Source organism: Enhydra lutris, unplaced genomic scaffold, assembly GCF_002288905.1.
Source record: "Enhydra lutris kenyoni isolate GAN:26980312 unplaced genomic scaffold, ASM228890v2 scaffoldscaffold12, whole genome shotgun sequence".
Classification (NCBI taxonomy): domain Eukaryota; kingdom Metazoa; phylum Chordata; class Mammalia; order Carnivora; family Mustelidae; genus Enhydra; species Enhydra lutris.
Genome location: NW_019154096.1, coordinates 41,240,561 through 41,255,918, shown reverse-complemented (window position 1 = coordinate 41,255,918; position 15,358 = coordinate 41,240,561). Strand labels below are relative to the sequence as shown.

Sequence of the window (15,358 nt, the reverse complement as noted above, 5' to 3'; positions counted from 1 at the left end):
CCACACATAGAGCATGAGGTGCAGGACCCCAATGGAAAGGGCAACAATGGGGGTGAGAGCATTGTAGATGGGTAAGATTGGCTCTCTTGCCCCTCCCCTTTCCCCAGACTTCATGAATTTTCCCAAATACCAAAAGTCATTCTCCTTAAGCCAACCAGGTACCAGGCACTGGTATTCTGTCGACAGCCAACTTTTCATGCAATGAAAAGAAGCTGGGATCAAGATGAGCTATGAACCACAACCAGGTATCAGTCCTCCTGTCTCCTTATTCTTGCAGGCAGACAGCCCATGGCTAGCTGAAGGCCTCTATGGTTTCAGTCCTGATGAAAACAGCATGTTGGCCCCCAACCCAGGTGGCACACACAAGACCTCCCTGCCTGGCTGACTGGCGTGGGCAAGGGGAGGAGGGCTGAGGACACCATGACACACTAGCAGATGGGTCACACTACATCGTGAAGGTGATGGCGGGAGACGCTCACTCTTCGGTCCTTTGCTACTTTGGCAGCAACAGCTTGAAACCGATGCTAAGAGTTCCTGGTATAAGCAGGCTCTGCAAGTCCCATCTCCTCTAGGAGCTCATTAACTTACTCCAAAGAGCCAGATATTCTTTTTCATTTACTGCTTTCCAAATCAGAAGAAAACACATAAGGGTAGAGAAAAAGAACAAAGTGTGAACACTCTGCATATCCTTGGCCAGCCCTAGTCATTGCGTCTTTCCAGAGAGATCTCTGCAGGACAAGCTGAGAACAGAGCCTCGTGGATTATCTACATTGGTCAAAGTGCTATAAGCCTGACTTGAGAGGCCAGCGCAGAGCAGGTACCCAATAAATCCATGGGGCAAAACATTCTTCAAGTAGTTTACATCTGCCTTCTCCAACAGCGTGAATGCTTTCTGCTATGGTTTTATACAGTATCTTCTTTTGGCTTTCCTCCTAAAATCCCCCCTGCTCCCTGATCTCCTATTTCCTAAGACACCCTCAGTCCAAGCCTTCCACACTGCCCTGCAATGCTCACACATACTGTTTTGGTGTATGCTTCTCTATACAACTGGACCTCTCTAAACTCCTTTCACTTAACTCCAAATCCTACTACTGATCCTTCAGAAACGGCTTTAACACCCAAACATTCTGTGCCACAACCACCATTCTACCTCCTCAAGGCTCCAACCCATAGCCCATACTTCCTCCTTTGAATATCTGACGTGCTCTGCCACCACTTAATCTAGCCTTCACTTGGCAATGTCATGTGTTGTGATTTGATTGTGTGATTGTCCTTGAATACACATACCAAAATTCTGAGATAAGAACAAGTCTTACTCTTCCAAATAAAACCTCATGTGCTGGGCATATAAACAAACACATTAAACCATTTACACAGGAGGCACAAACCAAAAGAGGCTCCGTGCAGAGGGAGCCATGACATGGGGCGTGAAGAGAGCCGCGTTTCCCATAAGGCCTACGGTTCCTCTTTTCCCACCCACTCTCCCCTTACCGACTGGCAAATACTTATCAGAGGTACCGAACAAGTAACTATGTGCTTTGCGCAGGAGAGAAATACTAATGTCTAATAATAAACAGTCCTAATCAGAGACAAGACACGAACAGTTAATACATATAAAATTAAATGCTAAAATGTCACAAAACAGTCTGTGATCAACGGCCAAACAACTGACACAGACAAGAAAGCAGTCTTAGTTTGACGGAAAAACACCTTAGGACCTAAGGGTTAGAAAGAGCTTCTTCCCAAGAGGAAGGAGAGGGAAAGAAGACCTGGAAAGGATGACACCCGTAGCAGGAATGCATGCGCCAGCACCCACTTCCGACAGAGGAGCGCAAGGCTTCGCCTGCTCCGAGGTGCTGACTCGGCCCGGGCCCTCATTTCAGTGAGGCAAGGGCACCTCCAAAGGTGTCCTACCACGTACCTTCCTCAGAGGCTTCAGCTTGACCTCCATGATGAACTCGTACTTGCAGAGCTCACAGCAGCGCGTGTCCGAGCTCTTGATCCACTGCTGCAGGCACGTCTGATGCACGAAGTGCAGGCTCCCCGTGCAGCGGCAGGGGGTGATCAGGGGGCTCTCGTCGTCCCCCTCACAGTGGCAGATCCTGCGGGGAGAGGAGAGCCAGGCGTTACCAGGAGACCAGCGTACCAGAGAAGAGGACGCTCCAGGGGAGGGCTGGTCCCCCAGTGAAAACTTTCAACAACAAACATCACAGAAAGGACCACAGGCACAAAACACACAAACACGGATGTGGACAGTGACTACAAACTAGAAACTTCTAGCTTACCATACCAATATGGAAAGTCTGGATGGCATTTGGCATCAGAGAGGAAAAAACAATATAAAAAATGACAAAGCAGTCATTTTTGGTAAGATTTAAGAACTTCACCGAAAGCCAAATTTAAGGCAACACGGAAGCATCCTTCACAACATGTTAAAATTAGAAGAAAAATTTCCGTGTAAAATGGAACCAGCACTCTACTTTCCAAAAATACCAATGACTTAAAAAGATGATGAATTTGTTTTTTGGCAGTAATCACAGACTTCACCTTCACATACCACACTACACGTCTCCGGCCTCCCGCAGACAGTACACAGAGAAAACACAGGACCTCTCCTGGACCTATAAACCCCATTAGAAGGTGGCATTTCTTTTTTGAGGACACAAGAATTTAAAATCATTTTTGAGGACGCGAGAATTTTAAATCATTCATGATTTCTAAGGGTGCATGCAAGAGGACATAGCCACTAACCTCAAGGAACTTAACAGACTTTTGAGACACAGAAGGGTCTGTTCCAGCTGCTGAAGAACAGGTAGGGATACCTGACCTGACAGGAAGTGGGCCCCAGCCCTGGCCATGCTCGCAGCTCTCTGTTTCTGTGAGAGGAGTTTCTGATCCAACTGTTAGAAATGGTAACAGCTGGCCCAGAAGGGGCGCCCAGGGAAAGGTTGGAAGAGGGAAAGCGTGAGCGTCGTGACCAAAAGCGGATTCTTAAAGATTCTAGAGGCCAGACAAGGATGCTGCACACAGGAAGACAAAGGTGGGAAGTGGAGGCAGGACCCGGGCAGAGGTGGCCACATCCGAGTTAAAAAGAAGGAAGGAAGGTACTGCAGAAGGCCGGCCTCTTCCCATTCACGCTGTGTTGCAATTGGAACAAAGGGTAAAAATGAGGCTGGAAGGGGCAGCCAATGCTTAACAACTAGATCCTCGAGCTGGCAAACTGGAGATAACTATTTTCTCTCTTCCTTAAGCAAAGTCTACTTATTTTTGGTTGAGAAGAGTCAGCTTGGCCTTTAATATGTGTAGCTTCTTCCTCTTTTGTCATCTGTGAAACTGTCTGGAACCCAGCTCATAAAAATTTGTCAAATGACACCAATACTCCACTCTTCTGGAGGAAGCTATCAACCCACAATCGTCTACCTACCACCCATTACTTCATTTTCCTGAAACTTCACATATTAAAGCAAGATGAGGCCACCGAGGTATGGGGAGCAGAGCTGGCCAGAATGCTGGTTCTTGGCAAACCAACCTGCAGGCATCCCCTGACGTGGACACAGGAGAGATGGGGGGGCATTTTTCAGAGGGGGGAGAAGGACAATCCAGGTCACTGTCCTTCTCCACTGAGCAGAGGGGCGCCCGCAGGACCTTGCTCTTCCATTTTGCAGATGTGCTGTCCTCAAAGACATCGTCGTCTCCCATTTCATCGGAGTAGAAGCCTGTGCTCCCTGCCAGCCCACTAGAGGACTTGGTGGTGCGCAGGTGGGCGGCACGGCTCTCCAGCTCCTGGAACCTGTGCAGGCTGCTGGCGCTCGAGCCGTGTGAGAGTGAGAACAGGTACTGGAGCAGTCGCCGGCCCCGGGACACGGCATCGCCATCCGCTTTCTCTTCCAAAAGGGGGACGTGCATGCCCCCCTTGCCAGCTTCCGCCTCTGAGGCAGTTGACCGATGGGCAGAAAGGGAGGAAACACAAGAATGTTTGGAATTGCCAAGAGGTTTGTGATGCAGCGCTCTTTTTCCCTTCTGATGGAACCTGTTAATTCTCAGACCCGGATCTGGAGGGAGGATCAATTTCCCTTCGGAGCAAGTTCTTTCCACGTAGTCAAAACTTTCCACAGTATCCTGGGCCTTCTCACCCACATCATTTAGGGATTTTGAGAACTTTAGTGTTCTTCTGGCTTTGGTATTGTCAGCAGGCTTCAAGGCCTGGGCCCATTTGGAACCACAGGAATTTCTCTGGGACAATGTGTCTTTACAGATAACTGTCACAGTGAGCCCTTGTGTCAGAGAACTCGGGCCTGGAGGAGCTTTCAAGACAACAGCAGACTGCATGGGACTGTGGTGACAACACTCAGAACACACTGCCCTGGAACTGCATGCAGAGAACAGTGGAATAAAAGCACAGAAAGTGAAAACAATCTTAAAGGAGAACAGACATCGAAGGGAAGAAATGAGACTCGGGTGGTAACCTGGGGAGCAAACAGCACAGAACACTGAGCCAGCTGTTTACAGCAAAGGTATACTGACCGAGCAAATGGAAAATCGAGAACCTGCAGACACTAATGCTTATTTCCGGGATGTCACATGAACCACTCCAGCATGTGAAGCAGAGCGTTACCTGCAGATGTCCTGATTGGACGGCGTGACAGAAGAGCGAGGGAAGGCGGACACCGGAGCCGACGCCAGCGAAGAACCCCCAGCCTGCAACGACACACACCCGGTCAATTTCAGAGGAAAGAGCAAAGGGGACGGTGAACACCACCTCCTTCAGGAGGGCAATGGACAGAGAATCTAAGAACACCTGCTATTTCCAACTGCTCGCTGAGTAATACATATTTAAGGTCCTGATGTGCGGAGGCGAGACAAATCAAACAGCACTCTTTTGTTCTGTGTGGGTTAGAGCGTAGCCAAGAACTATCTGAGACTCTAAAGCAGCAATACCAACCTCCTGCAGATTCAGTGATCCTTATTTACTGAGCATCTGAATTTAATTAGTTCATACATAGTCAAGATACCAAGTACTAGACGGGGCGGGGGGGGGGGGGGGCGTATGCCTGGCTGGCTCAGTCAGTAGCGCGTGCAACTCTTGATCTCAGGGTTGTATAAGTTCAAGCCCCACACTGGAAGCCTACAAGAAGGAAGGAAGGAAGGAAGGAGGGAGAAGGGAGGAAGGAAGAAAGAAGGAAACCAAGTACCAGATGGTATATGCAAATGCAAAAGAAATGTGAGGGGCCATCCCTGCCAGTGCTTACCTTCCCCACCTGGCTCTCTTTAACCTGGTTCCGGGGGGGGGTAATCCTAATCAGGGTGGCTGGATGTGAGGGCTCTCTCCTACTCACCTCACACTGGGTCCAGGAAACCTTGCTACCCCACCAGATCTCTTTACACAGAAGGGAAACTAGTTGATCACAGGGTCATCAATCCGTAGCTCAACCTGGGGCCCAGGATGGGGGTGAGCACTGAAGGTTCCCCAGAGTTCTAATCATGGGATTTGGAATTAAGAAAAAGAACCAAGAAAATTTAAATTTGAAAGAATGTGTCACAACCTAGAGCAAGGGCCCTGAGAGTTTATAAACAAGCCAAAATGAGAAAGGAGCTCTAGGAGGGTGAAGGAGCACCAAAGCGGAAAGAGAGAAACAGGAAGAGTGTACCTGAGCCTCCCTCTGCGGGCTCCTTGCTAAGCCTTCTCTAGACGCACATTCCTGAGTTTCTACGGACCTGGGAGCACCATGTGCATTCACATAAATGCATTCCTCCCTCCTAACACAGGCAGCCTATCTGCCCCACACAACATGAACAGCCACATGAAAGCCCACATTACCTCCCTACCTTGCCCACCCTACCTTCCCCACCCCTCTCCAAGTGGCCTTCAGCCCTGCTCCTTCATTCGAGGGAGCCTCACAATTCCCCCACTGAGGAAAACCCCCCCAGTCTCGCTAAGCGCCATCTCCCAGGGCCACGTCCTCATCCTGACACTGAAGCTACAGGACACCCGCCATGGAGCAGCCACCAAGCCAGCAGCACCACTGTCCAGAAGCTCTCTCCATCTGCCCTCTCCAGTAAATGCGCCCACGTGGGGAGAGAGCCAGGCCGGGCATTCGGATTGCGGGCTTCAGTGGACCACTCTTCCTGCTCCCCAGAAGAAGAATTAAACATCACTTTAAATCCAGCTCAACCTGAAACTTGGTCCAAGAAGTTACATGATATCACACTGCATGTGTGTGCTAAAACCATGCAGTAGTACTCAACTAGCACAGCTGCTGAGTCACCAAAGAACCTACATGTTCTAACTGAACGTGGAAAATATTCAGTGTCCTGGGAGGAAGCAGGTCTCAGATGGGAAGCCGAAATCAAAAGAAAATGGCTTCTCACTCCGGTCCTGAGTTCAAGTGACCCAGGTCAAAAAGGGAAGTCTGGGGTTGTGATAGCATCATCACATGCCCCCAAACAAGGGAGTGCTTGGAGGCAGGAGGGAAGAGCCTCAGGGCAGGAAAAAAACCTGCACTGAGGAAGCAGGGAGGTGGTCCACACCCACAGCGGGAGCTGGGATCACTTCCCCATGGATTCCATGTCTCAGGCGGACCCCTGGGAACCCGCACAGTCACCTGTATACTTGCAGCAAAGCATCATGCCTGTGCATTGGTGGCAGCAGTCCTAAGCCCATGATCTGCTTATTCAGGAAAAAGGAATAGTCTCAGCATCCTCTCTCTGTGTCCCTGTCCTCATTTCATCCTATCTAATCCCACAAAAATATCACGAGACACCTTCAACAGGTAATGTCCAAGCCTCAACAAGCCTCCCAGTTATAGAGAAAAATTTTCTCTTCTCATTAGATCATGAGGTTTCAAGGAAATTTTTAAAATCTACTTTCTGTTGTTTGATATAAACACAAACCAACAAGGGCACCTGGGTGTCTCAGTAAAGCATCTGCCTTCAGCTCAGGTCATGATCCCAGGGTCCTGGGATCAAATTCCACATGGGGCTCCATGCTTAGCAGGGAGTCTGCATCTCCTTCTACCCCTCCCCCCTGCTCATCTCTCTCTCTCTCTCCCCCATTATCTCAATAAATGAAATCTTTATAAATAAATAAATGCAGACAGACACACAAACCAACAAATTTCTTATCCTGGCGAACCCCTTCTCCAATAAGAATGAGAAAACAAGCAAGATTTGTGGGGCCATCACAGATCTCATAAGAGGCTGCTGTTTCCAGTTAAAGAGGAGCCCATATTGAAGTTCGGGACCAGTCTACATGTCAAATCATCACCAAGCATAGCATGAACAATTTTAAAGAGCTAAACTTGCTGCTGGTATCAAGCTGAATAAAATCTATCAACCTACCGATGAGGATTTAAAAAGACTGGATTGATCGTTAACAGCAAGAAAAAAATGTAGCCTAGAAATACAGTTCAAATACAGTGCCAGGGTCCAACTGGGGAGGTCAAGATAGGTCAGGGGCCACCACTCCCCTCTCAGAGGCCTGGAGCACTAAACAGCTCTCCCGCTCATCCTGAGGAGAGCAGCCGGGTGGCATGGGGGAGGCTATGAGTCAGCAGTAGTTGCCTTAAGCAGTCTGCCTTAAGGGAAAAGGAGAGAACCCTCTCTCTTCTACAAGATCAGACCACACAGGAATGTTGCTGATAAAAGTGTAAATGTTCATAATGAGAACATTCCCATGTGTCGAAAAAACTAAAGTCCTGTGTTCCCGAAGCTTTTTGTTGGTTCTCAAACAAGAGATTTTCTGGTCCTGTAAAGGAATGTAAAGCAATCTCAGTACAAAAAAATTTTCGTAAAAAATCCCCTCTTCCTAAGATGTCGTAATCAATTATGCAAACAAATGTCTGGATTGCATCTAGGCCTAAACCCAGTTGATTGTATTTCTTAGGAATGACAATTTTAGACAATCATCAGTAATCAAGTCACTTGAGGGTCGTCCTTCCTATCAGACTTGTTGTTTTTAAATTCTTTTATCAATGCTGCCAAAACAACCAAAGGAAAACTTCCTATTTATAGCTTTAGTAGAAGCTGGCATTTCCTTTTGCAAGAGCTTGCTGCCACAGAAAGGGCTATCATGACAGACTCATGAAGTAATTTCTCCGTTCATGCCGGGAACTTAACAATTTCACATCAGAGGGACTTTCTCACTGCAGGACACCAGCCGGACCTTCCCCAGCTCTCTTCTTGCTTCATGTCCTTTCCCTGCTCCAGTAGGTTACTTCCCAAGCTCCCTCTCTCTACCAACCGTTCCCTCCTTCTCTGCTGTAAACCCTCAGTGGGTCTTCTTTTCCTTTACTGACAAAGCTACTTTTAAACATCTGGGGCTCAGGCCCCCAACAAAAGTGAATTCACCCATCTGATTTATATTAACAGGTATAGGGGCCACAAGAAATGGTCTGGTTGGGTTCATTTGCTTTTAAGCCAGGAGCAGTTTGAAGAACGACCGGATAAGGAGGGTAAGAGATAAGTGGGGCTCCTGTTTACAAGTGACCTCAAACTCAACAGAAAAAATGGGAAAAGGATTTCCCAATTTAGATGGCTCTCCAAACATAAGCTGCTTAGCCTCTCTTACAATGAGAACTACAAATTAAAACTACAATGAGATATACCATCAGCAACAACAACAAAAAAGCCTGTTTTTTTTCTTTTTATATCACCTGATACCTGTGTTGGCAAATATGTGGGAAAACATCCATGCTTCTACACTACTGGTGTGAAAGCAAATTGCTAAATTCCGTAAGATGGCAATCTGGCAATTACTAAATTACAAATGCACATTCACTTTGTCCTGGCAATTCTTCTTTCAGAATTCATCCTCACACATATGCACAAACAGGTTTGCTCAGCAAGCACTGTTTGGGGGAGCAATCGCCTGGCATAACCCCAGTGCCTGTGGGCCCAGAGCTGACTGAGTCAATACACTGAGAGAAAGGAACACGAGGTGGTCATACAGCGAAGTAGAAAGGACTGTTCTACCCAGTGCTGGGAACACAGAGGGACAGGCAGAGGGGACAGCCATGCCCTGGGTGCTGGCCCATGCAGACTACTCATCAACAGAAGGGTGCACACTGCAAGGCTCCTAATAGTGGTTTCCTCTGAAACGTGGAAGGATACCAGGGCCCCTGGGCATGAGGAACAAGGACTTCAGTGGAGATCCTTCCCAACCATTACACCCTTTTTACCATGAACACATATTTCCTAACCACAAATTCATTTTTTAAATAACATGTGATCAAAATGTTTAAGAAGTAAAATAAAACTAAAGAAGCACAGCCAACTGTACTGATTTTCCAACTCTGGAAAAGCCAGTGAACAAACTGAGTTAGTGAGTCATGAGCTACATTTTTTTTAAAATGAAATAAAATAGAAGATGTCAGAATGCATCTGACATCCTAAGGATTAAGTCTTCTGGAGGAATTTTTTTTCTTTCAGTTGTGTTTGTGAGTAAACGGAGTTTCAATGTAAAAACTGTTTTGTACCAACAATCATGGTAAAATAATTTGGAAGTCACTACACCACTCTATTTCTACAAACACAAAACACCAAAAGAAGAAGAAGAAGATGGCACAGTCCAGAGAGCAGGCGGCACTGCCTGCACAGAGGTTTCAGAGGTGGGAGCTCTGGCTGTGCCCGAGAAGGAAGGCCTTTCCTCCACAAGGACAGCATTTCCGCCCAGATGACATTTCTAATGCTGGCTAACAAAGTGCCACCCACTTAGTGGCTTAAAACCACACCAACATTGAATCAGACACATAGTGTGATGGGGCCCTCTGCTCAGGGTCTCCCTCCTTTCTGGAGGCTCTGGGGAAGAACACACTTCCACGTTCATTCAGCTCAGAGGCAGGATGTGGTTCCCTGCAGGATGTCAGTCGGGAGCCACCTGCCTTCCCCACTGATCCCTCCCCATTCTCAGGTCCACTCTTACTTCCCGTCTCTCATGTCCTCTTCTAACACCAGCCAGAGAAAGTGCTCTGCTTTTAAGAGCTCAAGGGATTCCCTTCGTTACAACACAATATCCTGGGAATGACGCCTCGTCACACACAGGCGTCACATAGGCACAGGGTCTGGGTGTCGGGGTGGGGCATTTTAGAAGCAGTGCTTACCAGGCTACCTGACGCTTACTCACAGCTCAGTACTTACTAAATGCTACTGCCATCCTCGCTCCCTCCCAAACTGGGAGATAATCATCTGCTCCCTTACTGCCAGCTCAGCAGGCCTGCCTTCATATAAATAGAGCCAAATAAAGTCTAAATTGGTGTTTAGACACTGCAACACAGACTGCGACTGCATTTCAGCAAACTTTCCGCTTAGTACAGAAGTTGCTCTGTGAAAACAAATGCTTCCTTATAAACAGAGACCCTGGTTTCTATAAATACCCAGTTGTATTCAACTTCGATAATGAGCTACAATTGAAGGAGAGGCCAGTTCTATGGCTGCTCTGATAAACACATGTTGACTCTTGATGAAGGGCTGTGCCAAGAACAAGCCTTCACAATGGCAGTTAATTAAAACTGACCATTAAGAAAGTAAATATAGAATATATACAATATAGGATTCATGGAGGAGAGTGTACAATAAAACTACTGAATCCTCAAATGATTTCCATTATAAATGACTCTCCTTATTGCCCAGCAAGTAGTGCTAACACTGAACTCTGTGTTCTATGGTGGCCTTTTAGAGACAGAATCACAGGAATAATAATACATCCCCAGCATAACGAAGGCCACATATCACAGCACTGTTAGAGGCAAAGCAACAACTGAAGGGACTTTCTCATGGCTCATCTTCCAAAGTAGGCTTTTAGCTATTGCTGGGAGCATTACAAATATAACTGGTTTTCAATAAATTACATTGAAGGCAATGATTTCTGAGCAAAGATAGCTTCACATTCCCAGAAAATACAAGTGTAACCATAAAAAGATCCAAAATCATGGTGTTGGGTCACTCAGTACTGCACGCCCCCTCGCTCTTCCTAGGGATGGATGCTCCATACCCCATCCAGTAGGACCAGCCTCTCCTCAGATTTCTCTTCAAAAGGGGCTTTTCACTGTCCTTGTAACCCCGTTCTTTTCTTTCACAGCACTTATGAAGGTTTATCAAAAGATCTTTCTGGAATAATATGCTAACTCAGAAGTCATGGCTTAGCCTAGCATAGTGCCTGGCACACAGTAGGTGTTCAAGAACACTTCTGAATGAATAAAACAAGTACACTCTGAAGTGACTGCCTGTTCATAGGTGTAAAACAGGTTCTCAAACATGTGGGGCTATGAGGGACCCCTTTATGCTATAAAAATCACTGAGTCCCCCAAAGAGCTTGTGTTTATGAGGGTTACATTAATCAATCTTTACTATATTAGAAAACATTAAAACAAAAGGGGCTCCTGGGTGCTAAGTCAGTAAGTGTCCAACTCTTGATTTCAGCTCAGGTCATGACCTTAAGGTCGTGAGACTGAGCCCCAAGTGTGGCTCCTCCCTGGGCATGGAGCCTGCTTAAGAGTCACTCTTTCCTCTCCTTCTGCCCCTCCCCCTCCTCTCTCTTTCTAAAAAGAAAAGAGAACTTTAAAACGCAAGGCCACCAGCACACATCCCACTAGTGCCAGAGAGAAGATGCCATCTCACAGGCTACACAGTCCCGGGCAGCTCCTCTGTACACTCATGAGAGACTAAGAGTGAAAAAGGGAATTAAATAATATGCAGTTATGACACTGGTTTTAACCTTGCCCCTTCTCCCTGAGAAGACTCAGAAACAAGTTTTGAAAACTGCTCATCTAAAGCTTTAGCCAAAAATGAAATCACAAGCAGTCAGAAGAAAAAAAAAATACATGAAAATATGGTCAATCTCTACAAAAGGTGAGCCACACAGCAAAACAGTGCCCGTGGCACTCCGTAAGCATCCCAAGTCAGACCACACCATGCTGGTGAGGCCACTCAGCTCCTCCACGTCACTTCCCTGTTCCTGCCACAGGAAAGTACGTATCTCATCCTTAGGACTGATGTTTTCTTCAATACGAATTAAGAAAGGTATAGTTTGGCTTATACTTAATCTGTAAGTCTGAGCAACCTAAGTCTGTCACTCATCAGCTTTGTCTTTAGAAACACAGAGAAGCAGACACTGGTCTTGACAAAAATACCACAGCCCATGACCTCCCTCCTAAGGCTGCATTTACGTCTACACATGACATTCTACTATAACTCATTCCTATCTAACAGCAGTGATAACAAGAAAATATTCAAGAGATCTGGGAAAGCCAATGCTTAAATTCACTCAGATGTGCTTGCCAAACAATAGAACAGCAATAATTTTAGGTGCTCTTTCAACAGATCTGGTTGGACTCGTCCCCAGGAATATCTGATTAACCAGAGACACATAAAGCTCATGGTATCTGAATAAAATTATGCAGGAGCTCTAAAATATTCTACTAGGTACCAGCCTTTAGCAAATGTCAGAGCCTAGGAGGACTAACTGCCTGAGTGCAGAAAGGACAGGACCCATGCTCCAGTTTTCATGATGTATGTCTAGCTCACCTCACCACTACCATCTCCTTTTATGTGCTACCAACCATGAATTTGCTCGAAAAAATGGTGTCACCTGGACCAAGTCCAATTCTCAGGGTCAAATGAGAATGCTTCCCTCATGATAAACTAATGCCATGTCTATGTGCTACGAGAGGTCTGAGGAGAGTCTCTAGAAAGTCCAGGCCCTACAATGATCCAGGCCTAAGCAAATTCCTGGTACCTGAAAGAATTCCAGGGGAGCTGAGTGAGTTCAAGCATCTTCAGGGAATTCCAACCTTCCTCTGAAGAATTTTAAGCCGAAGTATGGTTGTCCTCATTGGAATGTCCCCAGCCAACAGGGTCAGCAGGCACCGTGCAACTGGGCAGTTAGGACAGTCTTCACTCCCGGTACAGCTGCCTTTCATTTATACCTATCGTTTTGGATTTCTCAAGGAGGTGACAACCAGTTTTCTACAGTTTAATCCCATCCTGGCTGGCTCCTTTTCACATTTTACGGTTTTACTTACGGTTTTACGTCCTGCTTTTAAGGAGCCCCTCCTCAGCCACACCTTTCCCAAGCAGCCCTTCTAAACTCCGTTCCTTGTCTTTCCCTACCTCAGCCCCTGTCTTTTACCTTCATAATAATTCTCTCTAGCTTTCTGCATTTTCTGGAGGTCTGCTTAATCATCTCCTCTGTCTGGTTCAGCGTTTGGAGCACAATGGTTGGCATAGAGTTAAGTGTGAGACCAAATCTGATCTCGCATAATCCTCAGACATGCTGCACTGGGCCCCCTCGTTTCGTCTATGTTACAGATGATGATACCTCACGCTGGGGCGATGAGAGAGGCTTTAGGTGAGAGGCAACTGTGGTATGTTCCCCTGGATAGGGAAGCATATCACCTCAATCTGATGTGGCAGGCCTACCATAAGCGGTCATCTGAGGCCACCCTGAGGCTCTGCTCAGTACCTCACTGCATTCCCTCCACCAGCTCAAGCTCCAAATGACCCTGGGAGTGATGGCCACCTGAAGCCGCACACCACACTCCTGCAGCAGAGAGACCCCACTGAGCCCTCCCCTCTCTCCACCACACAGCCTCCCAAATCCCCTTGTCTGTCAGTGCTAGTTCACAAAGGGCAGAATCAGGAGCAGTGGTGGGTGACAGGGCAGGAGTTTAGGTGACATACTGAAGAACACATTTTTTAATATCTTTGTTTTAATTTCACATCAGAAAACTAGCAAATCAAAAATGTGGTTTCAGATACCACAGAGGGATACAAAATTCTCACAGCAAACAAGTTTAATGAGAGTAAGTCAGTTGAAAGAAAACGATGAAGCAAACACAGCAGCACAGGTAGTGCGTGGGGTAAGGGTGGGGTGTAGACGGCTCCTGCCTGGGGAAGACTGCTGGCCCACATGATCAAGGACCTGTCGGCAAGGCAAAGGTCAAGGACAGGCTGCATGGAGAGCTGCATTCAAGTGCCCCCCTTCCACAAGCATGCCTCCAGTGAGACTCATCACACCTCAACTTCTCTAGGCACTGAGTCAACAGAACAGATCTTTTCCCAGGGGGCAATTCTGCTGCTTCTTCAAAAAAAATAAATAAATAGGGGCGCCTGAGTGGCTCAGTGGGTTAAAGCCTCTACCTTCAGCTCAGGTCATGATCCCAGGGTCCTGGAATCGAGCCCCACATCAGGTTCTCAGCTCAGCGGTGAGCCTGCTTCCCCCCACCCCCGCCACCTGCCTCTCTGCTTACTTCTGATCTCTGTCAAATAAATAAAAAATCTTTTAAAATAAGTAAATAAAGGATTGGCTGCATGTTGCTATCATACACTATCATTATAAACTACAGTAAGTGATTCAAAGGAATGAGTGTGTATGTGGCTGGGACCAGATCACCTCAGATCTGGCACATGAAGGTAGAGAGTTTGAATCTTATTCTAAATGCAGTAAGAACCCACTGAAGGCTTATATGAGAACCAGTGGGATTCCATTTACCTGGTTGCTGGGGTGGAGCTGATTTGGAAGGTTGCAAGAATGTAGGCAGATTCTTAGAAAGCTACTGCAGTAGTCCAGGGGACTTGGGCCTGGGATGTGGCTGTGACGATGGACAGAGGAGGGGGCTAGACGTCAAGGGTCTAGCACAGCACTATGCACACATTCATCCAACAAACATGTACTGAGCTGCTCCCAGGCTACTGTCTATCCTTGGCTCTGAAGATTTATGGGTAAACAAAACACAACCTTAGTCTCATGGAACTTACTTGTGGGGCGAAGGGGCAACAGAAAAAAAAATCAATAAAAACTCAGGGAGTGATAGGTGTTCTCTTGAAAATAAAATAGGAAAAGGTACCTAGGGGACCACTTAAGTGATTAGGATGGGCCACTAGGAGGAGGTGACCAATTTCATGAAAACTTGCACTTGTGACAGAGCCTCAATAAATGATACCCACTTAACATCATTACCATTAATATAAAACAAAGTACTTGGTGTAGACTTTGCAATCAAAACTGCTTGAAAGTCCCAATATTCTTCCTTAAATTAATTAGTTCTCTAAGAGGATCACACCTGGATGCCCATTTTAAAGCCAGAGGAGCCATCTAGCAGCCTATCACACAGCCCATCTAATCTGCCTGTTTCCTTCTTTGAAAGGGGCGCATGGTTTCTGAGGCTTTAGCAAAACATGGGGAGCCTCCAACTAACACTGAATGAGACACCCCATCACTCTGTAACAAGATCTAGCTGGAACACTAGGAGACAGACAGAAGGTTTATTTTCACCAGTGCTCAACCTCTAACTTCATGTACCTTCAGTTACCAGTAAGCGGTACACCACGGGAGCATCACGCACACTGCAGGTGACTGACTAAC

At 46.8% G+C, this 15,358-nt stretch overlaps 1 protein-coding gene across 2 annotated transcripts in view; it reads right to left on the bottom strand.

Annotated features, from left to right (window-relative positions):
• Window positions 1-15,358, bottom strand: part of LOC111145281 (membrane associated ring-CH-type finger 8) — a 138,095-nt gene that overhangs the window by 4,232 nt on the left and 118,505 nt on the right. Inside the window, exons 4-6 of one of the 2 annotated variants that reach the window (XM_022500112.1) lie at window positions 4,616-4,698; window positions 3,530-4,369; window positions 1,922-2,102 (exon numbers count right to left, since the gene is read on the bottom strand). In XM_022500112.1, the coding sequence (XP_022355820.1) occupies window positions 1,922-2,102; window positions 3,530-4,369; window positions 4,616-4,698 (1,104 nt within the window). The remainder of the gene's footprint in view (window positions 1-1,921; window positions 2,103-3,529; window positions 4,370-4,615; window positions 4,699-15,358) is intronic. The other variant, XM_022500113.1, reaches the window with a different exon arrangement.